The 26,392-nt window shown below is 40.1% G+C and overlaps 1 protein-coding gene across 8 annotated transcripts in view; it reads left to right on the forward strand.

The window, feature by feature from the left end:
• Positions 1–26,392, forward strand: part of limch1 (LIM and calponin homology domains 1) — a 155,760-nt gene that overhangs the window by 54,859 nt on the left and 74,509 nt on the right. For all 8 annotated transcript variants that reach the window (XM_004911217.4, XM_004911218.4, XM_004911220.4 and 5 more), the window contains exon 3: positions 5,589–5,658. In XM_004911217.4, coding sequence (XP_004911274.2) covers positions 5,589–5,658 — 70 coding nt within the window. The remainder of the gene's footprint in view (positions 1–5,588; positions 5,659–26,392) is intronic.

The raw sequence follows: 26,392 nt of genomic DNA on the forward strand, positions 1-26,392 counted from the left end.
CATTTTATGAATGTGAACTAAAGATGACCATACATGGGCAGATTTAAGCTGCCACTTCAGGTCCTTCAGGCCAATTCGGCAGCCTATCTGCCGTGTATGGGGACCCATGAAGGTCAAACGATCGGATTGCTCTGATATCGCCCACTTTAGGTGTGGGCATAAGGGTGGAAAGATCCTCGCTAAATGAGCTGATCTTTTAGTGTATGGCCACCCTAACCCAAAAAAGTCAATCATAATGCTTCAAAACAGCTCTTTTTCACTAATTCATGTACTGTACTATGCTTATAGGGAAGCAGGGCATTTAGTCCTTTATGATCTTATTGTTGGATAATGAATAATTCCTTGCATGTCTAAGACCACTCCATAACATAAAAAACAAAAGACTGACTGTCATGGCTGATGAAAATAGTAATATTTATCTGTTGGTTTGCTAAGCAAGCAACATGCAAGGTTTTATTGTGCAGCTTAGCTGATTGTTTCACATTGCACCAACTGTATTGGGTAGGTAACTGCACCCATGCCATGATCCCTTGCAAATATAACTGTTTGTTACCATGATGCATTTTTCTTTCCTTGCATATTATTTCTGGGAGAAGGAAATCAGTGTGTCTGCCAACAAATGGCTCAATCCTGCCCCTATATAGAATTTGTTCTTGTGACTGCCTGTTTGAATCTGGAAAGAGTGAAGTCATTTTTGAGGCCGATAAAACACTAATCTTGTTGGAACTGTAAATTCAAGCAAGATAGAACCTGCTGTTTTAAAATCCCAGAGTTATGAATAGGGAACCAGATTAGAGATAAGGGCAGGTACATGCAATGTTTTGCTACTTGTTTTGGGAAGAGCAAGAATTTGTCCGTAAAATACTGTTGAGCTGGACAGTGTTTGGCATTTGGTACTTTAATTTTTTTTTTTTATTGCACTTCTGTGTCCTTTATTAGAAAAATAATAATGTGGATGTCCTACTTTTTACACCAATAAGCTGGACAGACATTTTAAAGTTGACATTTTTGTCATGTGATGGAACACTGTATGCACTTGGAAGCCAAGTTAGCGCTTCCAAGTTAGATTGGAAGATTCCTCTTGGTACTGTAGATATCATTGGCAGTGGAAATGTAATATAAGAGCCTATCTCAGTGGCTTGACTCAAATCTTGCCATTAAAGATCAATGTACAGCTATAATCTCACCATAATTCAATGCTAGAGATTTATCAACATGTTGGTCTGCCAGTAGACTTTCTGGCCACTTATGCACACTTATGTCTACTTTGGGCTGTCCTGCACAGGCTTGAACTGGAATCTGTGGATTCTGGAAAATAGCAGAGGAGCTGCTGTAAGATGCAATAGGCAATCACTATTTAGTGGGCTGATGGGGGCAGTTGGGCCTCTGTACTTGTAATGTCAGGGCTCTTTTGAATCCTAGTCCTGCCGGCCAGATTTGGCCCTCTATTTTTTTTTTTTTTATGGTCCTTGGCTTGCTCAAGGGCTCATTTCTGGTATGTTTTCATCAGTTAAGTCTAATCTAAAAACAGTGACTGCAGTGATATTGTGACATTCTCAAGTTATTTTAAGACCGATAGAAATGTTTTGGACTGATAGTCCATACCTCCCAACTGTCCCTATTTTCGCAGGACCGTCCCTCTTTTAACGTCTCAGCCCGCAGTTCCAGATTCTTACTGAAAAGTCCCTCTTTCCCTTTGATCTCCTGCACTGAATGCTAAAAAAAATACAAACTTAATTAAAGAGTAGCTTTTGGCAGAGAGCTCAGAAATCTTAGCTAGGTATACCTGCACTTAAAGGAGAAGGTAAGTCATTTTGGCATTTTACTGCCAATGGATTCACCACATTAGTGACACCTAGAATGCTGTATTTATTCTGCAGAAAGCTTTATCATACTTGAGTATAGAGCCCTAGAAGCTTTCTCTGTTTGTTTAACATTGCAGCTGCCATTTTAGCTTGGTCTTCATAGCTTCCTGCTGCAGCTTTAGCTTATAGCTAAGATCACACATTCCTAAGGGAGGGGGGAGTGAGTGTTATGAATTCTTATGGGAGGGGGAAGCAGGAGAAGGGAGAAAGGAGAGAACTGTGCAGACTCTGGCCCCAGGAATAAAGGACTTTTCTGAGAGAGAAAGTCAGATACCCTAAGAACATGTTTCTGTGTGTGCTTATGGCTGTATTTTTCAAATGTTGGGAGGTATGTCATTGAAAGAAAGCAAACCAACAGGCCATAAAAACTGCTGCCTCTGTGACTGGAGAGGTCTGATTCTCCTGGATATTCCTAATACAAACTATACTATAGGATGAACCACACCAACGTACCCCTGTGGAAAGCGGTATAGGGGATGGACCTTTTTAACTGGTTTTAACTGGAGAAACATTCTCTGGCAGGTTACCTTTCTTAAACATATATGCACATCATGTTCACAACTTTATATAAGCATCATGGGCATATTGTAAATTGTTAGCCTTTTAAATGGTTTCATATATATGTATAATGGTGCCCTTTAAGGCAATCTGAGTGCCTCATTTTTAAATAACCTAAAAAATACAGCTGCAAAGCACCCCAAAGTTTCCTTGTACCATTGACCTCTATTGGCTGCAGTGTTAATTTTATATATGTGAGCAGAACATATGTGTATTGTTTTGATTGTTCTTAAACCCTGTGCTTGTGTGGTACACAATCCTGGGCAGGAGTATGCCTATAATCATTTATCCATAGCAGCATATCTGCTATTAGCTTTCACTGGTTTAGTGCAGTTACGCCCCCCCCCCCCCCCATGTGTAATAAAAGGCACTAAGTTTTCCCCGCAGTAACCCACAGCAACCAACAAAAATGTTTTACTTCTAAACAGTCGAACAGTAAAGGATTCCTGCTGATTGGTTGCTAGGGGTTACTGCACCTGGGCAAACTTATGGTCTCATAGTACATAACCCCATTAGAATGTTGAAAGGAGATCTCTGAAGTTGACCATAAATGTACCAATAATATCATATGAAAAGTAGCTCCGTATGATTATTGGAAAGTGTATGGTGCCCTACTTAGCCCAAGGTATATCTCTGTTCTATGGAATTGATTGGTTTGGGGATCAGGCAGGTTAAAATATTATCCCCATTCATGATGCCTCAGCAGATGAGATAGTGTGTCACTCCTGGGCCCATTGGGTGGAGAGGGTGCATGTTTGGTGCTTGTATGGCTGCCTTTTATTGCCTTTTATTATTATTGAGCGTAGCCTTAAATCTGTCCGCTGCTGGCAATAAATGACTTCCACCAACGCGCAGTTCAATAGTAAAGGGTACTGCGCCATTTCCAACATATCCTGATGAATAAACTGTTTAATGAAGGGAAAAGTGATGAGCTTGCAGGAAAGGTCAGGGAGCACTGGAGCGATCATCCAGCGCTGTGTATATAAACAGCTGTTATTGCACTATTAAAAAATAAAGCTTTCAAGGCTTTGATCCGCACTTCAGGCTGAAATTAGGAATGAGAAAATATAAATGTGAAATGACAAACTTTCTTTGATGTTGCTACAGTCTCTTGCAAAGGGCTGCATTTAGTAAGGTAGGATAGTGGGTATAACATGCAATACAGGTGCTGCTAGTAACATAAGAAAAATGCCCAAACCTCTCTTTTCCTTTAAATTACCCCTGCGCACGTTTGCAGAACCTTTTCTGAATGCAGGTCACTTGGAGGATTGAAATCCTGGTATGTGCCCAGAGACCCATTTTTTTATAGTGTGTTGCGATTTCCTTCCTTCCTTGGCCGCTTGGATGTATTTCCAGCTTATTGAAATCACCGCTCCTTTATAACTGCAGTCTGTGATTAGAATTCGCATGAGGATGCAGGAATGTCAGCTTATTAAGAGTCAAATGGCCGTATGTGTGTTTTTTTTTCACAATAAGGGCTTATCAGGGTTTCCCAATCAGGACAGAGCAGTGAATTAAATAAAGAACAGATATTTTATAGCCAATAGAAGCTGCTGGCAAAGCGAGAGAGACTGTTATCTTGCCAGGCAAACGGCTTCTCTGAGTTCCCAACAATTAGAAAGGAATCTCTGCTTGTACTTAAGGCAACTTTTCCCACCACGCCTCTGATTGAAGCACCAAAACAGCACAATAAATGTCAGTGAAATAGCCATCACCTAGGCCAGTCTGCTTCCCATAATATTTTATTTACACTTTATGTGAAGCTGAACTGACTATACTTAGAACAGTGGCTCAGTGGGTAACATTGCTGCCTTGCAGGGCCGGGGTCCTAAATTTAAGTCTGATGTCCATACTGTCTGCAAGGAGACTGTAAGGGTCATGTACAAATGCAGGAGTGAAATCACAAGGCTTTTTTACCCACAGTGCAGCATGTTGCCCAACAGTCCTGCGTAATTGCAGGGAGCACCCCCACCACAGTTATGCCTCATGCGTTAAATACAAGTGTGTGTTTTCGTTTGTTGTAGTAGAGCTGCAACTAACATTTTCAAAATGGGCTCCACAACTGCCACACAGTGCTAAAATGACATTTAGGTGTGTTTTGTTTGGTTCATGGCTGCTGCATCTATTTACGCAACCAGATGTGGGAATCTTTGAATTATCCCCATGCTCAGGGCAGCAGTAGCATTAGCTGGTTAAAGGGGTGGTTCAACTTTACGCTTTAGGATGTTCTAAAATGACTTATTCCGGCAACTTTTCAATTATTCTTCATTATTTATTTGTTATAGTTTTTGAATTATTTGCCGCCTTCTTCTAACTCTGCAGTTTTTTATATGGGGGTCACTAACCCCAGCACCCAAAAAACTATTGCTCTATGAGGCTACAGTTTTATTATTATTGTTACTTTTTGTAGCTTTCTTTTCTATTCATGCACTGTCCTATAACAGTCATCCAAACCACTCCCTGGTTGCTAAGGTAACTTGGACCATAGCAATCAAATAACTGCTAAAACTCCAGACTGGAGAGCTCCTGAACTGAAAACGAAATAACTAAAAAACTACAAATAATAAAAAATGAAGACCAATTGCAGATTGTCTCAGAATATTACTCTTTACATCATACTAAATGTTAACTCAAAGGTGAACAACCCCTTTAAGCACAAGAGGCAGGAGGGACATTATAGTGCTTAGCGCAACTATATAAAAGTGCAAGGATTGTGTTTAGACACAAGTACCTTCACTGAATGTCTTCAGTAAGCTCAACATTTGTTTTTTTTTTTTTACCATGACTGTACCCTTGTGTTGCTTTAGGTTCTCCGGTTTCCTCAACGCCAGAAACAAGCAGGCTGGTTAATTGGCTAAGTTGAAGGCTGATCCTAGTTCCACAGTCCCAGGAACATCTAGTATAGCAAATAAGCATTTACCCCAAATCCTATCTAAATGACTTCCTAGCTAATCATTCTGCAGTATCTAGGGGAGCAAACAGGCCCACCCTTACCCTTACCCTCACCCTTATTGTCTTTAATGCAAAGCACCCCCTGCCCCAGTGGAATATATTTAAAAGTAAACACAGGAACAGCACTTTTATTTCATCAGTCCATCCCATATAACTGGGCTAAACACATCAATGATTTTACCTTTAATATACTTTTAATATTTTTCTTTGCAGGTTATTAAATGCTATTAAACCAGGACTCGTAAAAAAGATCAACAGACTTCCTACTCCCATTGCTGGATTGGTAAGTAATACTATGATTTTTAGATTATTTTATTTTTAGAGGGAATAAGAGAAAGTGTACAACAGACTGCAAAAGAGATAACTAAAATCCAGTTTTATTGACTATCTGAGCTGTCTTTCTATGTGTTCACTAGGTTATTTATGAGAATGGGTAGTTCTTGGCATATTTAGCAAAGAACATTGACATGTCGGCTGTCGCAACAAAACTATGAATGGGCATAGAAATAATAAATGTTGCAGCTAGAGATGAGCAAATCTTGTCCTGTTTTGCAGCTATCATGTGAGTTTTTGACTCAAGCAGAACCTTTGTGATGCGACCGCTGCTTTTTTTTCCTCACTCACCGAAATTTTGTGGCAAATTTTTTTGTGAAACTGCCAATGGAGAAATGTGGATTTTCACCTGGCAAAAAAACTCACTCATCACTAATTGTAGCATGTTCACTATCTGTACATAAATGTCTTATGGTGTTAGTGCGCATAGTAGCAAGGATAAATACAGATTCAAAGAGGATGTTGGCCACCTTGCTTCTCTTGAGCTACATTGTTCTTCATTGTATTACAGATCATTTGTCCTAAGGGCTAAACCCCTGCCAAGATCAGATATTGCCTTATTTATTCCTAGGAAGTAGTAACTCTGTAAAGAGTGGGTTCTACAGGTCTTGAGGTGATCCCATAACCCATTGAATTTCTGCCAGCCCAAAAACAATGAACTAGTCCTGAGTAATTTAGAGCTACCGAGGGTATAGCAGTAACTCAAATGCATCACTAAATAGAAAATTATACCCCCAAATACTTAACCAAAATGGCAATTTTCTAATTAGGATTACCCGAAAGGTACATACTAGTAAAAAGTATATTTATAAAAAAAATAGTTTATTTAAATGAAGCAAGGAGCTGCTATAACTTAACTATTTTGAATGACAAGACTTGCAGGAAACCCTATAAAATATTGCATGTTTTACTGCTATTCTTATATTCTAATGCTGTAATCTCGCTGTGCACTTTAAGAGCTATGACAGACGGGGCGATTAGTCACCGCTTGACAAATCTCCCTTGCCGCGGTAAATCGCCGGGGGGCTGGCATACGCGGCGCAGCGATTTGCCGAAGTTGCCTTGAGAGGAAACTTTGCTGATTTTGGCACCGTGTATGCCATCCCACAGGCGATTTACATTCTAGCTGGTGGGATGGCATATCGGGGAGATTAGTCGTCTGTCACAGCCCTAACCCATTTTACTCTAACCAGAACAAAGTGCATTTGGTTAAACATACCTCTCAGGAATGCTGCCATTTTGCCCTATACATGGGCAAGTAAACTGGTGAATTAGTGTAAAGTGGCCATGTTGGCAGGCAATGTTGGCCTTTCCTGCATATGTGTAAACTTGCAAACTAACCAGTTATGCCAAGGCTAAATTCCTGAGCCAATGGGAAAAACTTTGCTGCCCACTTTATTTTAAATTGGGAAAATGCAATTCCATGGCTTCTGGCTCAATACTGGCTCTAATTTTGTTGTTGTGTCATACTTGTTCTGGCAGCACTGCAGAAGCACCAGAATCAACATATCCATTCTAACATTAACAGGAAAGAAACTGAACCCAAATGGCACAATTTTGAATTATATTGCTTATATATTGCTTGTTGGTATGAGAGTGAATATAAAAAGAGTAGAAAGAGCAGTCACAGCCACACAGTACAGGACAGGATTCATCTCACAAGAAACTCACTGGCATTTTGATTTGCTTTCTAAACACTTCATGTCTGTGTGTATATACAGAGCTATGCCAAAGCACATTTCGACTGGATCATATAAGCACTCGCTTAATCTAAAGGAATTCTCACTGGGATATTAAAGACTGGCCAATCCCCTTGTTGTATTACGTCTGTTTTGTATAAATGTTGGAAGGAATTTACAGATCTTTAGTGCCCTGCCACAATATGAATCACAAAGAATCAAAATCCTCTGATTCTAAATATCTGGAGGGGGAAAGCCTCCAAAGCCTGATCAGATCCTTACAAATAGCCTAATCCTAAATTAGAGCCCAAAGACATGATGTCTAGAAAGGGCACTGATAATAAACAGCCCCCTAATTACCTTAATCTACACACGCACTGTTAACAATCACCTTTTAAGAAGAAGAAAACCCCCATGAAATTATTTGAAGAAAATGCTGTAGAATTGTAGTGCTGCCAATGAATGAGGCTTTGTGTATCTATCCTGGTACAGAGCCGTACCACATACTGATGCTGCGCTCTTAGCCCCTCACATTACGTCCTTATGCTGTTACACAATTACACTTAATTAGCTGGTAATGTGATCAGGACATCGTAATCCTACTTAGCTTTACTCTTCCAAATGGATTGTGATCCAATGGAACATCCTGTCTTTTAGTGAAATTGTGGGCAAACTCATACCTTTCAGTTGTTGTTGGACTACTATTATGAGTATCCCACTGAGAGCTAAAGACTGTCTGGAGGAATGGGAATTTTAGCTGTACTACATTTGGATAGCCGTAGGTGGCCCATTATATTTACAGATAATTATAGTCAATCACTTATGCAGTAGAGTAGTCTGATTAACTGGAAAGCCAAGGTATTTTAGGTTAAAGGGCATTTAAAGGCATAGGACTTTTTTTTATCAAGTCTTATGCTAAACTATGCTTATTATAAGTGCTGCTGCACTTAACTCCCTATATCCTAGTGATATCTCATTAATGCCTGGGGTGGTCCATGTGTATAGGGACCCCCTTTGCTTTTCAATTTTTACCTTCTGTAAAGAGGCAGAAGATGGGCTGCACCAATAGAGCTTAGATGAAAGAAGGGGGCTTGACTGCTTGCAGTGGGAAACCGTATGTTCTGTGATTTCCCCCAAACTTTAGCTTCTAATTTTAATATCTGTTGCTTTGCCAAAAGGTTTTGGGATTTGCCTCCAACCAACTCCCAAAAGGTTTGCATTGGTGCAGTTATGGTTGGAGATAACTGATGTCAGAGGCAGAGAAGGCCAAAAGCCCAGTCATTTGTTTCACACACTGTATAACCCAATCAAAGAAGGTGGACTATATGAGATTGTGTCTAGGGTTTTTCTTAAAGCGAACTAAGTACATTGGTTTCCAGCTTTCCTTGTAAATAAGAATCCCGTTTGGGAAGGCTATAGTTAAGTGACATATATAGATGCCAGCAGTGAGTGGCCATTGCCGCTTAAGTCAGCTGTGGGAGAGTGTGCCTCAGGTGGCTGCAGACCCAATGCTTGGTAAGCGGTTCTCAAATTTCTCATTTTATTTATTTATTTTTGAAACCTCAAACTCGTTTCCATGAATGTCAGATATTTATCAGAGTGAAAAATCTGAAGTGAAAAAGCTGCAGAAAAGTTGAGAAAATGTTAACCGCAGCTTTTTTGAATTGTTGAACAAAAACCAGAGTCAAAAATCCAAAAACTTGAAAAGTTCGAAGCAAAGAGAAATTTCTCAGAAGCCATTGGCTTCTACATGACCTCGACAGCTTTTAGGTGGAGACTTTTGGAAATCAGAATTGTTGCGGAAAAAATTCTGAAAAAAAAAAATCTCAAAACAGTTGCAATTTTTTTTCCAGCAAATTTTTGGGGTTTGCGACTTTTTTTGTGTCAAAAACCCCAACTGCAAAAGTTGGGAATTAGTAAATGCCCCCCTCAAGCTAAAGTATTTGATCATTTTTACCAGCAAGACCCCCAGTGGTGTGAGGTCACCTTTTTGGCTTATTGTAAGGGGCAGCTGTGGCTTTAAGCAAGGGATCAGGGCTCCTTTTCCCCTTCCAGATGTTTCAGCTTTATTAATAGTGATAAACACATTCTAGATACTGCTACCTTGTTTACAGGCACTTTAAGGGAAGGTAATCCAAGTCAGCACCTCATTCCTCTCCCACCCCAAAAGGTATCAATCAGTCTGGAGCGTAGAAAAATAGCCTGATATCATGCTTTTTGGCAAGCTGCGAGAGGTTGCACCATTCAAGTGCTCACCCACTTTTCATTTCAGTGCAGCTGTCTGCTCCTCGTCAGTGGAATGTGATTGTGATGGGGGCGAATTCGCACAGATAGTGCTTGGAAGGCTGCATCTGCTCTCAGATCTCAGGCAAGCTGCCCTTATCAGCCTGATGGACTGAAGCCACACTAGGCTACATTTTCTGGAAGAGCATGTACATGAGGATACAGCTGTCTGCAAGCCTCCTCTGTGCTCGGAGCAGTTATTCTTGGAGCAGCTTTGCGTGCCAGTCAGTAACTACAGTAAGGGTAGCACCATGGTTTGAGAAACTGTAGCGAGACATAAATTTCAACTTGCGTATCTTGGGCAGGCTGTCTCTGCAAAATTCATTTTTAATTCAATATAGAAAGGAGTCCTATGTAAATATATTCCTAAAGCCCCATGTGACATCCACCATCCCACCTCTCTGTATATTGGCCACTCTGTACTTTTCTCACCGCTGTGCCAAAGTAAATAGTGGCAAAGGGAAAATTATATTTATAAGCAGGATTTTTATCTTCCATTTATTTTCTCTACATTAGACAATGGCCATTCTGTTAAGCAGAATGAGAGCAATTCTACATTGCTTATTTCAGCAGAGGTTTTTTTCTTAGAATCCAGTGGTGCATCCCTGTCCACGTACTTGATGGCCACAAAATGATGCTGTTCTATTGATGTCTGGAGTGTACATCTGCTGGGGTCAGTAACGGGGGAGCTGTTGTGCTGAGACAGTGTTATGTGCATGGAGTAAGGTAATATTGCCTAAAAGGTTTATTGTATGTCCCTTTTAATATAGTCTAATTAAACTATTAAAAGGTGAACATAAGAGGTAAAAGTAGCATCATTTTCATATTTTTTCTCCTTGCTACTATAAAGGTTGACATATTTTACAATTTGTCATGTCTGAGCCAAGTTTCCTAACCATGGTTCTGGCCTTGGAATGTTATTCGTATTATAAAGACCGACTAGAGTGTAATTCAAGCCAAATTGTATTAAGGGTAACCATAAGCAAGACCACAAAGGGTTTGTAGCAAACATTAAACAGCTATTCTTACAAGAAGCCCACAGAAGGTGAAGCCTAGTAGATGAGGGGATGCAGCTAGTAGGAAGTTAGCAAAGGTGGCTCTCTTGGTTGTAGTATGTGGCCTTTCCATCACCGAAGGAAAATGCAGGTTGTTGGGCAAAAATGCTAAGCTGAGTAGTGGTGGCATTATCTGTAACTCAAAGAGGGTGTGCCTGAGGCCAGTTAAGGTGGCCATACACAATCAGATTTTTGATTGTTTTGGCTTGCCGTTTTGGCTTTTTAAGTCCAAGTCGGTAGCTTATCTGCCTGTGTATAGGGGAACTTAGGGGGGCCTCCTAGACCAGTATCTGTCCAAAAATCGGCCAGATATCAATCGGGCAGGTTTAGCAATCCCATCAGAATGAGGACGACATTGGCTCATTGATGTGGTCATTCCTTAATGGCTTGTATCCCTGCTGTAGTGATCCAATTTGGGCCAAAATGATCGGATTAGCCCAATATTGCCAACCTGAAGGTGAGGTTTTCAAACGAGCAGATCTCTTAATGTATGGCCAGTTTTAGAGATCCCTACTTTGAATCACATGGCATAATCCTGTGTGGTCTAATGAAGCGATAATTAAATATTTTGGTATTTGGCCTAAAAAGCTGGTTCCGCACGGGGCTGATCTCAGCCCCCGGAAAACTGGAGGGGTGAATTAACCCCCCCACTCTAGCATCAGCTTTCCTATTTGCCTGCACCCAGAACCATTGCGATGGTCAGGGTGCAGGCATGCAGAGAATAAGGGCACTGAAAAGCGAGAAACATATTTCAGAGACACATCGTATGTGCCTGCACCTGGGCCGACACCATAGTTCCGGGTGCAAGCACAGAAGAAAAATAATGCTAGTTTAGGGGATGATTTTTTACCTCTGTTTTTCAGAAGGCCGAGATCAGCAGCAGCCTAAGGCATTATGTAAATACAGTTGTAAAGTTTGTTCTAGTAACGGATAGCAACTAATCAGCAGGTAGTATTTACTGTTCTGCTCTGTGAAAACAAGCATCTGACTGTATAATATGAGACCTGGAGCAAACATTGCATTATTTATGTCTTTAACATGGGCCCTATGCAGTCAAATAAGACATATCTATTATGAAACATAGTGATGAGAGCATGTTAAGGGGCAGCATGCTATGGAGGATGAAGCATGCAGGATGGAAAAAAAGATGAATGGAGGAAAGTTCTGAGATATCCTTGAGAAAAAACCTTTCTTCATGACGGCCTTTAAAACACACTGCCTGTTCTGCACTCCATTATTCTGTATACTTCAGCAGGCCCTACAGGCAGTGTATTCCTCTATTTTGTTCTTTAAATAAATAAATGAATTAAAGATAGAATTAATATTCTCAAAGCAACCAGGCAGTAGGTTAAATGACAGACTAGAAGGTGTCAGTAGACAGATAAGCATTGATAGAATCAAAAGCATGTGGTTCCAAAATGAATCTACTGATGCTACGGAGCCCTGGCAACACGACATTATTATGCTATATAATTTCCTTCATACTTCTATACCTCTAGGGAACACTTTATATACTTCTGGGGACATGAGAAAATGCCCCTTCTACAGCATTGCAACCTGGGCTTCTCTATTTACACTTCACATTGGAGCATGTGGAAACCCAGGAGAATTGTACAAGTCAGCCAAGCTATTTCAGAGATCCATACCTGTACTAATATTACCTCATCGTTTAATAGACTCTTTCTATAAGTATTTGGCCCACTGTGCAAAGGATTTGGAAAGACGGTGCATACCAACACTTTATTAAGTTTTTTTTTTTTTCTATACGTAGACTTATGCTCCCATTAATCACTAGTGTTTGTGAAACCAAAATAGCAGCACTTCTTTTTGGATCAGTTCTGTTGTATGTCTAGGCTCTTTCAGCTTTAAAGGCAAAAATGGTGCCTATTATTGCTAATATAAATCTAGTTCATGTTTTGAAGGTTCCTTGGAGATGTATTAAAAAAACTAGCCATATTTTTACTTCTTGGCTTATTATCTCTTCACACTTCTCACTGCTTTGCTGTATTTTGTTTAAGGCAAAAAGCCATTGACAGGGTTGGATTGGGACAGAAGAAAAAAACCAGTGGGCCCCATGACCCAGGCTCACTCCCTGCTTTGGGTGTACTTTGGGCCAACTTTTTGGCACTTTACTTCCACCCCAATTGCAACCCAAGGAGAAAGTAAAAGGTATGCAGTGTGTGGGGTGGTGTTGCTGGTGAAGACTAGCTGATGGGTTTGACTGGTGAAGGTGTTAGCACCTGGGGTGGGCGGTCCATGAGGTGACAGCCCCACTGGGCTTCGGACACCCCAGTGCAACACTGGGTCCCAACATAACCTTCCAGCTTGCCAGCGCCACATAATAATATTATTATTATTAACATTTATTTATAAAGCGCCAACATATTCCGCAGCGCTGTACAATAAGTGGGTTTCATACATTGGACATACAGGGCCCGATTCACTAAAGTCCGAAATAAAGAGTGCTATTTATAGCATGCGTTAAAAATCTTATCACTTCTTATTTTTCGCTCGATTCACTAAAAGGACACTTGTGATAATTAAGAAGCGATGTTCTTGGCGTTATTTATCTTACGATGACATATTTTAATGAAAAAAACTATGCGATAAGCGTTATAGGGGCCGATTCACTAAAGGTCAATAACGCTTATCGCATAGTTTTTCTCATTAAAAAGCATGCGATAATTAAGTACCGATTCATCAAAGTCATTTTGCATGTGTTAATCCGCATATCGCATGCACAAAAAAAACGCATTGCGTTAATTAGCGAATAGAAATAGTACTAACGCATGATTCACAAACACATATGAAGCGTTAAACGTGCAAAATATCGTGTTAGTCTGTGTGAATATTAACCCTACTTGGGGCAGGCGGTACTTAAAGAAAATTGCGGTTCGTGAGCTATTGGCAACACAACATGGAGTTTGCAGTCGTATTTTTTCAAGTATATGTTGGCCCTAGAGTGATGCATCCTCCAGTTTTCAGGGAAATGGTGGTTTTCAGAAAGTAATGGTTACGTGCGTAATATATTGCGCTCTGCGTAAAATATTGCGCGCTGCGTAATATCTTGTGCGCTGCGTAATATATTGCTTGAAAATATGTCATCGTAAGATAAATAACGCCAAGAACATCGCTTCTTAATTATGACAAGTGTCCTTTTAGTGAATCGAGTGAAAAATAAGAAGTGATAAGATTTTTAACGCATGCTATAAATAGCACTCCTTATTTCGGACTTTAGTGAATCGGGCCCACAGAGTGACATATAAAGCAATCAGTAAATATACTTAACTGTTCTAGTGTAATGCTGTGGCAATTATCCCATTCATTGAAAGGAGTAAGTGGGTGAAATACATGTGCATGTGAATATGTTATTTGTGTTTTTTTTTACCTATTTGTTTCACGTAGTAAATAAAAAATAAATAGTAAATGGGATAACTATCTAGTCCTGCAGTGTATACTGTGCTCTTGTCATCTAAGTTTTCTGTGTGATGTAGATTGTTCTGATGAAACCTCGGGTAACCTTCTGATAAGAGAGTGCAGTTGCAGTAACTGGGGTGATGTAGAAAGTTTGGTAGGTTAACACGTAGCTGAAGAAAATTGCCTTTTTGGGGCTTGTATGCCCTGGTGAATGCTGCAGGGTTAGACTCTATCAGGAAAGGTAATTTGTTTTGGGACAGGAGGAGTGCAGGTAATTTAGTAGACTAAGTAAGCTCTTGACATCATTGCTGCTATAGCTGGAAAGTCCATGTTGTTAGACTCTATGCCTAAGTAGTGTAGTGCAGTCTTTAAGTTAAATGTAATGCCCACTGCTGGTCGTTGGCCACAAATGGATATTAGTGCCTTGGAATTTCCCCGCTTATGTTGTGCCACAGGTTTCCTATTTACTGCAGGTTTCCTCTCTTGCTTGAAAAGGTGTCCCTCTTTTATCCCATGCATTAAATGGAAGTAAAGTAGCTGGTATGGTTTATGACTGCAGATAACATTTACCTTTGTAAATATATAACTGTGATGGAGTCACCATATTGATTTTCTCGATGTAGGGATTCTCCTCACATGGTAGTAGAATAGCACCATCTATTTAGAACATTAAGGGTAGCATTCTTTTAAATGGCTCAGTTGGGGCAGTCAACATCCTTTACTCTGGCTATTCACAGAAAAATAAATGAAAGATAAATGCATTGGCATATGCATTCTCCCCTTCATAAGTGTCTGAGACCTTTCTGAAAGATCCGTTTGCTGCAATAATGTGTAACTGTTCTGTAAGAACGCAGGAAGGTTCCGTTCATCTGGCAATATATGCAAATACGTGTGTAGGAAAACAGCTGTTTTCTATGAATCCAGCATTTTTACAGTGAGGGGAGGCTGAACGGACCTTGGTTTTATAAATGAAGAACAAGGGATTGGGAGATGTAATCTTCCCCTGCCTAATGTTAGCAAGCTTTATTGCAGTGCACCCCAACCGGAGGAATTCCTGGGCTGTACGGTGGCTTCTGTGTCTGTACAAAACTAACACTAGGCCATGCCAGGTCTGCCTTAGTGCAAAGTAGCGGGACACGAATGAGGCAGCCAACAGTTCTCAAGGTATTGCTGAAAGGAGGGGGGTGGAGCGACAGCTGAAGAAGGAAGGGATTCTTGTGGTGCGGCTCCACCATGAAAAGCTCTATTGACAATAGACCACAGAGTACCTTTTTTGAATTTGTAATTTGAGCCCCTTCTTTTTATTTTATTTTTTAGGAAACCTGCTATTATAGTTCTGACTGGACCACCCACTCTCAATACTTGTGCCGGCCTCTCAAAAACAAAACAAACCCATGTTTCTTATTTGGGAGAACCCTGTATTAGTTGCTCTCTCTTGCAGCATGAAATGAGGGTGTTCTTACAGAAAAACAGGAGGTTTTTTTTTAATTTAATAAATCTATAGAACACTTTTTAGAAAAAAAATGACAATGTTTTGTGCAGCTGGGAAACATTGTGCTGAATCCTTACTATCGAACATCTGGAGCACCTGCGATATTCATGCTATTTGTGTTTAAATTAACTATTAATATTGCCTATATAATTCCCAGAATATACGCCAATGATCATGAGATAATCAAACACAGGTGTTTTCTACCACTATTTTGTTTTTTCAGGAAGGGATATGCCGTACCAAAGCACGCAGTCAGCCTCCCCCTACTCATAAGGATTTGTCATAAAGCGCAGTCTTCCAATTCAGAGGCCCAAACTCAGTCAGAATGCTTTATGCATGATAATTCTTTAAGCTCCATAACAGAGAGTAAGATATTGTATATGGAACAAAGTACTTGTGTTTTCCCCTTCTTGGTTGTCTGTACTCGTTCATCTTTGAAAAACTATCCTGAAGAGATGATTTCAGAAATGCTTTTATTGCTCTAGCCAAAGATTTCAAAATTAATATAAGTCATGAACTCAGGGTTGGAAAGCCTGCAAAATAGCCAGAGGATCTCCCGTTAGGCCCAGGCCCTACTTGACCCCACTCTGAGACAATTTTACTCTGCCCTTTCTTATTGCCACCATTCCATCTATATAATCTTTATACCAATTGCCTCTGTCTCCATCTATATGTTCTCAAAGTAGGTCCTGAACAGCAGGCTCTCTGTTCGGTACTAGGAGGCTCAGTATGGCATATTTAATAATTCTAGCAGAGTGAAAACAAATGTACCCAGTCAATTCACTTTGTCATACTAGGTCAGTATTTCCCAAACTGTGGAGCAGGGGCAGGAAGGGCTCAGCCCAAAGGCCGGCTAGTGTGAGATTTAGGGAGAATGCAACTTTCTCTCTCTTAGGTACACGTGAAAGCCCAACTTGCAGATGAGTTGTGGGCAGAAGGAGTAAAAGTTATCTAAATTCCAGTATATTCTTTGCACTGTGACTGAATTACTAATTTGCCAGTGCAAATGGGGTACCTGACCAAAGGTTGGACTCCCAAGGGTGCTTAAAAATTCCAACCACTGTACTAGGTAAATGTTTAATTCTTGAGAACTATTTGTAGAAAGAAGTTTGTTGCATTGTCCTAAGATGGTCCTTGACACAAGACTGATGCCTTTGGAGATCAGCCAAGGCATCAGTTGCATGGTTATTTTCAGTTGGCAGTTTGGTGTTCATTTTTCCTCAGCTGTAGCAAACTTGTGGAGACAGAGGAAACAGTTTTCTTATAAATAACTTTTAATTGGTGTGTTTATTGCTTGTCTCACACATTTGCGATTTTAGATTGCACATAAACATAAAAGGATAATACAGATTACTCAGGATATTAAAGAATGTGAAAAATAAATGCACTTATTTAAACAACTTCTTGGCCCCTGCAATTGTTTCCACTTTTACTTTCCACAGATTAAGGAAGATGTAATTATAGTCCAGTGGGATTTGTTTATGCTTGTGTATGTCGTATGCTTGAGTCCGGAGACAGCTGTTGCCTTATTACCCAGCAGTAAATATTGAGTTACATGGCACTAGCCCAAAGTATATGTTGATGGCAAGTTACCACAATAGAAAGCATAATTAGAGAATCTTTTATTCTACCCAAGAGTTTGCTGGGTTTGCTTTTGTCCATATTGTAAGGGATATCGAATCCACAGCTGTACTTACAATACTGAAGATATCTCCATGAACTTGAACATAGACTGGTCATTTTTATCATGACAATCTGGTAACATCTTGTACCCGATTTTATTATTTATTGTAAATGGTAAGTGGTTGTGCTCCTACTGTACCCAGACTAGAGTAGACATCATTGACAATGCTTTTTGATTGTAAACAGTGAGCAGTATTTTTCCCTTTTTTTTTTTTTTTTTTTAACTCATGATAAATTTGGTGACCAATGACATGATTTGAGGGAATATTTTAGTGCCGTTCCTTCTGCCTTGAAAGCTACCAGCCCATCCACTCTTTAAGGTTTAGCTTTAATTAGATCTTCTACTTCAATAGGGTGTCATTGTAGGTCAGCTGCTTTAAATGCTGATTGTCTTTGATATATTTCTGGAGGCTTTTTGGATGGGGCGCAGTGAATTGTTCACAAGCTTTCCGTAACCAGAGCTCAGTGCTCTCATTATTATGACAATGTGCTTACTGTCAGGCCAATACCTGTTAGCCAGTGAATACGCAGGGAAATGTCTCGTGCAGCTGTTCCAGGGAACCAAAAGAAAGGCACTTTGTTAGCAAAGGAAGATACTTTCCAAGAAAAGGTTAACATACGTGTGGGCAATATGATCTGCTCCAAAACGATCAGATTCCTTCTCTGTTCATCTATAGTACCGGCAAGGAATGGCAACACCAGTGCTTTATTGTTATAATATATCAAAACTTGAGTAAACAGTTACAATCTTGCTCTATCTTCTACAGAAGATATTGTGGCCAGAGTTCATTGGAATAAAGATCTACCTGCATTTTATTAAGCCCTTCGCCCAGTGTGACCCTATAAAGAATAAATATAATGATACCTTTCTGGAAAGATAACTGCCTGTTTCCCCTTTTTTTTTTTTAAAGCACCATTTTAGTTTGCTGATGGTCATATCTACCCAGGGTATTGTAAGGATGGGCTAGGCTGAACTGGTCTTTGGGAACCCAAGATACAGTGGCAGTTACATAGTATGGTTTCTCAGCCTGAGCTTTGTTGGAGAAAATGGAGTCTGTGACCTTTTCTTTATTTGAATTGAAGTGGGTACTGAAAACTTGATGTGCACCTGTCTTGTAAATATCACAGATATTATATAGACAATACCTAATATATATTATCAAGGTAGTATATTTTTTCTAGGGGTCCACTGGAAAGCTGCGTAGTTCTGGACAAACCCCTAGTGTCTTCTTGCATAACACTCCCCACTATAGTGGATCAGTTCCAAACTGCACATTGGTCCAGAACCAAACTTCACATTGGTTACAGGTGCCACAGTAGGGAATTCTGGGTCTGTGTATGAAAAATATCAGATTGTGGCCATATCCCAAAATCAGTGAGACTGAAGGCAAGGTGTTTTCCTTTGCCACAGTCTAAACCTCATTTAATATTGCTCTAAAGCATTGCTGTCCAATTTATTACATGTAGTGGGCCAGTTATATGTCATAAAGAATGTTGGAGGGCCGTATTGAATTAAAATAATTGTGTTATATAGTGAAGTCTATGTAGCCTCTAGGCAGACTGGGATCCATAATAGTCCTTTGGAGGTCCACATCTGTCTCAGACATTCCTGCTATAAACCATGTTTCCCTTGTATGGCCACCCTAGATCTTTGTCCATGGCTAGGGTAAAACACTATGTGCAAATGCCTGAGGCTACATTGTTCTCTAAACAAAGAGGATCAAGAATACAAAGGAAGCATTACTTTTTCTTTTTTTTTTAATCTACAGAATCCAGCGCAAGCAATGCCCATTGACATCTCTAATGTGTCCTACAAAGATAACCTTTGTGAAAATACCTTATCACATCTGTAAAAAGAGAAATTCAAATTGATCTCAAATGAATGGCAATGTAAAGGCAGCCACTTTATCCCTATGTGCCTGGCCAGAGAGAATAGGGCAATAAAATATTGCGATTTGCAAACACAGCCTTTTGTCCTTAGCAAGAGGTTCTACAGGCAGATGTAAGCTGGGAATTTGTTGTTTGGCAGGAAAAACGATAACATTTATGATAGACATATCTGCAGAACTCTGGGTAATGAAATTTAAATTGCTATGTGAGACCACCCGGCCCTGCAGTTTACCAGAACTTGCTGTATGTATTATTTTACTTTATTCATTGCCAGAACTATTAATTCTGTATACTGCAGATGGATTCCGACAGGGAGAAATCTTGCCATTAAACACTAACATCATAATACCAAGAAACAGGGAGCTAAAATGATTAAAGTTCAGATAATGAATCACAGGTTTTGCTTATCTTAATGGTAATATCTTGGAACTGTCCATTACAAACTGTAGCAGATTATGTTTTTCATAATTCCCAACAAGAGAAATGAAGATAGGATTTCTCAATTGTTTATTTTCCTTCTCAGATCTAGCTTGGAGTTTTAGGAGGCAAACCCTGGGGAAAAGGCTACCATATACTAAAATAATTGGAAAATAAACTTTGTAATAAGTGGAATCAAGAGTCCCTTTTGTGTAAGGGAGGATGGTGAATTTTTTGTTTGGGGAGATTATCGCTAAGCAGCTCCCAATAGGAGAGCTCATAATTATACGCTTATATAGGGTGGTTGGTCAATTTTTTGGGAGGTTTAAAGGACATGTCAACTCCAAAAATAATATTTTGCCTAATAAAAGAAAACATAATTACAAGTAACTTTCCAAAGTGAATTTATTGGAAAATTTTAGTGCTTTAAAAGTTATTTGTAAATGTAATTGCTATAGAAAGGAGCATTTGCTGAACTCCTGGCTGTTACCTTTTAAACAATGTTGCAAAGGTCAGTCTCCTCCAGCAATACAGGTCTGGCAGTCTGCTGGTTTGTGTTACATTGTTTCAAATGCCAGAGCCACAAGGGCAGAGAATAGAAAAGGACTGTCAAACACTACTTCTTATAGCAATTATATATACAAATAAATATACAATAAATCAGCAAACAGCATTTACTGGTGACCTGTTTGAAGAAAAGATTGCATTTGGGTGCAAGTTCTACCCTTCGTGTAGGGGGTTGCACAGGATTTTCACTTGGATGTTCCTCGTGTACCCACGAAAAAATAGCAATATTGAGCACCCATAGATGCACTTTCAGTGGGACCAATGTTGGGTAGATTGTTGCCTTGTGCCTGAGCTCCCTTGGCTTGGTGCCAGATGTGCTGGAAACAGCATGAGGTGCTTCTTTAGGGGATCTCCTAATTGGTACAATTTTATGTCCAGTACTGCAATTATTTATAAATGAGCCTATACATGTTTATGACCAATGCAAAAAGTATTGGGGATCAGTTTTTCTCTGGTAGTGTGAAAAGAATGAACTGGATACAGAATCTGTAAAGTGGAGCTTGCTCCATTTATTACAGCCATGAATATACTGCCCTGTCAATCATTCCATGAAGTCTAGATTCAGCTTAATAGGCAACCACTTATTTTTCTGGTAAATTTGGTGTTAGGTTGATCCAAAAATTATGGATTTGTTGCTTCCCTAGTTATATTAATGCTATATTGCATGCTTAATCTTGCATCAGAACTCTAAAACTGCAGAAACATAAGACTAATCGTCCAAATGTATAGGTTTAGCCAGAAGCCATACTTCAGTACTCTGCCAAAGCAATCCCAAAGGACCCTTATAACTAGGCCAAGCCCATAATAGGCACACGGAAAATAAGTACAGGTATCGGACCCCTTATCCGGAAACCCCTTATCCAGAAAGTTCCGAATTACAGAAAGCCTGTCTCCCATAGACTCCATTTTAATCAAATAATTCACATTTTTAAAAATATTTCCCTTTTTCTCTGTTAATAATAAAACAGTACCTGGTACTTGATACCAACTAAGATATAATTACTCCTTATTGGAGGGAAAACAATCCTATTGGGTTTATTTAATGTTTAAATTATTTTTTTTAGTAGACTTAAGGTAGGAATTCCGAATTATGGAAAGATCCCTTATCCGGAAAACCCCAGGTCCCAAGCATTTTGGATAACTGGTCCTATACCTGTATCATGTAATCAAGTAATTGTTAGACCAAATAAGACTATTGTAAAATACCACACTATATTTCACCTAAACTGTTTTCATGGAAAGCTATTTGTGAGGTCAGTGCTGGTATGAATGGCCACTTTGGATCAGCCTTATTGTGCAGTTGCTTGGATTTAACCAGTGCAACTAACCAGATTCCTGTCTGATAAAGAATGCATGCAAGGCTAAAATAATATTACTCTGTACTTCTATGAATTCTTTCTGTGTATTCCTCCCTTGCTAAATGTGCATGAATCGAGGCTGAAACATGTTTGAAGAGTGAGTGTGTTGTCTTTGGATAAAGCCAGTTTTGTTATGCTTGCTCCGTGCCAAGATTTCTCCTCCTTTGGGCTGTTTTCCTGTGTGGGTGTACATCACCTGGTTGTTATGCACATAGCAATAAAAATAATCGGATCTGGAAAGTTGCAGTCAAAGGTGGGCAGATGCTGAACATCAGCCACACTATATGCACCTGTGTACATCCTAGGTTTATAGGGGGAGATATATTTGTTGACCATGTTATCTCTTGCAAACTTCCTGTCCAAAATTCTCGTCCTTCTGGGCCACAGTTATTTTGTTCATGTCCTTGCTTCTTCTGGGAATAAAAAAAGGTGACATTGTTGAAATGCCTGTGACAACAACTGTGTTTTTAAGGTGATCGCTACCCAGAATCCTAAAAAAAATGTTATTCAAAGCAGTTTTCCAATATACATTGGTCGTTCTTCAGGTCCATTAACCAGCTGACTTCTGCTGCATTGTTTCAGGGGTCAGAACCAAAGTGCAGAGATCCCCCATCTTTTTCAGTGGTGAGCCACACGTGAAAAAGGTTCTTTGGGAATGCCAAATAAGGGCAGTGATTGGCTATTTCATAGCCCCATGTGGAGGCTGCCAGGAGGCTCTGCTTGGTGTAAAATGTTGTCTCTGCTTTCAAAACTTGCCTCCAAGCTAGACATTTACAAATGGGCACAAACTTTTGAGCCCACTGGGATCAACATCAAAGGGTTTGGTGAGCAATATGTTGCTTCTGAGCCACTATTTGGGGATCACTGAGCTAGACAGATACTGCTTTCAATTACATTTACCCCAGCACTGGCCCTTTATGCAGAGTGCCATGCCACCAATCTAGATAAGCAACTCGATTTTAGGTTTGGAACATTTTCATGCTGTGTCAGAGACTGAATTATCAAGTAATGTTTGAAGCTGCCCAAGTGGCATTTATTTTCTGTGATACAGAATGACTAGCACTATGAGCGATTTAAACTCTTTTATGGTCCTAAGAATGAATGAAGGCTACAATCGTTATGGTGAGATAATGACTAGTAACACAGCTCTGGCCATTAAGATGCTGTATGGATTATGTATGGCATTGTGTATGGATACTGCTGCTGCAAGCTGATAGTGTGGAAAAGAGGGGGGGGGTTTATCATAGTTACCCTTCATATATTGGGAATGCACTCTCTATACCACTTGTTGCACTTTCTTTTAGCTCCAAGAATGGAAGTGTCAGCATCAAGATCTCTACTTACACCTCTTCTGGTCTATCATAGTGATTTGACTGCATTAGAAATATAAAGTAACTTGTGGTAATAAGGAATTAATAAATGAAAAAAAATAAGGGAAAAAAATAAAGGAAAAAATAGACTTAACAGCTTTGTGTTACCAGTGCTTCCAAATCCAACATTTCCATTCTGTTTTTAGTTTGTCTTCAAAGCCAAATTGGAAATTCCTGCTCCCTGATAAGCTAGGGAACGCTCAGCGTCCTTGATCCAGTCACATGGCTGCTACAAGATAACAACCACATCTGTAAGCAACATGGATGTTGCTCGCAGTATGTTGTTGTGGACTTGAATTTTGCAATAATGACCTCTATTTCTAAAGAGAATGTGGGGTAAACACACACTTTTATAATTTAACAATAAAAGTTACATTACTATTTCCTATTCCTGACTTGGCAGCTTTTGAGTCCCTTCCTCCCAGCAGGACTCTTGTCACCGCTATCATTTATTTAGATATGATTCCCAGCTAATGGTTCTGCTTAAGTTATATCTGTCCAACATCTGTTAAACTGTGTTTTTTATTGGAATAGGAAAGTTTTGGCTAGTTGAATAGAAAGCAAAGAATATCTTTGACCCCTGTTAAGTATTAAAGCCGTCGCATTCTAAATAGCTTGTCTGTCATTGGCTCTAATGAGGCCAGCATGGAAGCCCCTACTGCTACCAATAGTATTTGAGCTTCTGAAAGATATCATTTTTACAGGAGCAGGGAAACCGTGTATTATTTGAATCCATTTATCTTTGTTGTGTTCCTATCCTTTTAACTACCCGTTACCTAGAAAAACTGTTTCCCTTTGAATGATAGGAGAAGAGTGGGGTGGGGTTGGGGGAGGTATTCCCGATATATCCGTAAGCACCTCCACCACCGAGCTGCTTAATAAGAACAGATCCCAGCTAGTTGGCAGGCACACAAAAATCTTTATAAACACTGGCGTTGTTAATGTGACTGCAACCTTTTTTTTTAACGGCATTTTATATCTTGTGTTTAAGTCTTCCTGTCAAATTAAGTCAAATTATCTTTAGTTTAAAGCCAATAAACTGTGACAATTAGCCAAGGTCTATAATTTTCTTATTGGCAACGGCCAGAATGTTCCATAGAGAACACGCAGAAATACTTGAAAGAAAGTGCTTTAATAATATAACAGAAAAAAATTCCCTGATATCCACACTACATGGTGACTATAATAGTGGCTTCACGGTACAGCCATGGGATAACTGGACTTCTTATTCAATTTTATGTTCATTAAAAGGGCAAAATAAAATGTAAATTAATGAAGATAATTTAAAAAGGAGTGTACACATTTAAAAGGCTTGTACAGGGACCCTTAACTGCACATATTGGGTGTGACACATTAGAAATGTATATTCAATTATATATGTATGTATGTATGTATATCTTTATTTATAAAGCGCTACTTATGTACGCAGCGCTGTACAGTAGAATTCATTAATACAGACAGGGGGGTTAAAGATAATGGATAAATACAAAGTACAACAATAAATACAAATAAATACAAGGTACAGTTGCAATAAGAGTCAGAAACACAAGATGAAGGAGGTCCCTGCCCCGTAGAGCTTACAATCTATATGGGAGGGTAACTAACAGACACAAATAGGCAAATATAAGTGCTATAGGTCACAGTGGGTGACATTACAGTATAAGTGCCAGTTTCCAGATCAGGTGCTGGGCGAGTGCTCCATAAGGTAGTCTTTAAGTTTAGTTTTAAAAAGACTGAGGGAGGATTCTCTCCGGAGGACATCAGGGAGGGAATTCCAAATGTAAGGGGCAGCCAGGCAGAAGGATTTAAGGCGGGAAACAGCAGTAGTAGTGGGGGGCGCAACCAAACGGTTGCTCTGCGAGGAACGAAGGAGACGGCCAGGAACGTGCGGAGACACCAGGGAAGAGATGTAGTGAGGAGCAGAGGAATGGAGGGCTTTGAAGGTTAAGAGAAGGAGTTTGTAAACTATTCTTTGTTTAACAGGAAGCCATGATAAGGCCTTTAGCAGGGGAGGGGCCTGAACTCTCCTGGATGAGAGGAGGAGAATTCTGGCAGCGGTGTTTAATATAGACTGTAGGGGGGAAAGATGGGAATTAGGGAGGCCGGTTAGCAGCAGGTTACAATAGTCAAGTCGGGATAGGATGAGGGCATGCATGAGCAGCCTAGCTGTTACAGTAGAAAGAAAGGGCCGGATTTTGGCAATATTGCGTAAGAAAAAGTGACAGGTTTTGACAGTGGTGTTAGTATGGTCAGAGAAGGAGAGACTGGAGTCAAAGATCACCCCCAAACAACGCATGGAATTGACAGCGTTGATGAGGGTGCCTTCAATAGAGATAGAAAAGGGGGGAGTAGGACCAGGTTTAGGCGGAAAGATCATTAGTTCAGTTTTTGTTAGGTTGAGTTTGAGGTGGCGTTGGTTCATCCAATTGGAGATAGCCAGGAGGCAGTTAGAGATTTGAGTCTCAGTTTCAACTGTTAATGAAGGGGTCGAAAAGTAAATTTGGGTATCATCAGCATATAGATGGTATTTGAAGCCAAATGAACGGATAAGATCTCCCAAAGACAGCGTGTAAAGGGAGAACAGCAACGGCCCAAGTACAGAGCCTTGGGGTACCCCCACATTAAGAGGAACTGGAGATGAGATTTTGTTAGCGTAGGAGACAGTGAATGACCGGTTAGAGAGGTAGGAAGAGATCCAGGATGCAGCCTGACTACGGAGACCAATCGAATGCAGAATTTGCATTAGGAGGGAGTGGTCAACCGTATCAAACGCAGCCGATAGATCTAGGAGGATTAGTACAGAAAAGTGACCACTGACTTTGGCAACCTGAAGATCATTCGTAACTCTGCACAACGCTGTCTCAGTAGAGTGCGCAGACCGAAAGCCAGATTGCAGCGGGTCCAGTAAATTATGTGCATTAAGGAAGTTAGTGATACGGGAGAAGACAATGCGCTCTAAGATTTTGGAGGCAAGCGGTAAAAGCGAGACAGGACGGTAGTTAGAGAGGCAGGACGGGTCCAGCGTGGCCTTTTTAAGGATGGTCTTGACACAGGCCTGTTTGAAAGAAGAGGGGAAACTTCCAGAAGACAGAGAAGAGTTGAAGATGTGAGTAAGAGCCGGAGTAAGCTCAGCAGCACAGTGTTTGAGAAGAGAAGAAGGCATGGGGTCTAGAGAGCAAGTGGTGAGCGGAGCTGACAACAGAAGCCGGGAGACTTCAGAGCCAGTTACGGGACCAAATGAGCTAAGACATGCAGAGGGGGGCTGAGGAAGGAGGAGCTGGTTAGTATTAGAGGGGGGAATTTGATTGCGGATGGACTCCACTTTGTTCAGGAAGAAATCAGCAAAGTCCTGGGGGGAGTGCATAAAGTCAGGTGATTGAGTCTGCGAGGGACGCAGAAGGGTATTGAATATGGAAAATAGGCGTTTTGGGTTGGATTTATTACTGTTTATGAGGGTGTTGTAGTATTCCTGT

The sequence above is a fragment of the Xenopus tropicalis genome, chromosome 1, assembly GCF_000004195.4.
Source record: "Xenopus tropicalis strain Nigerian chromosome 1, UCB_Xtro_10.0, whole genome shotgun sequence".
Lineage (NCBI taxonomy): Eukaryota > Metazoa > Chordata > Amphibia > Anura > Pipidae > Xenopus > Xenopus tropicalis.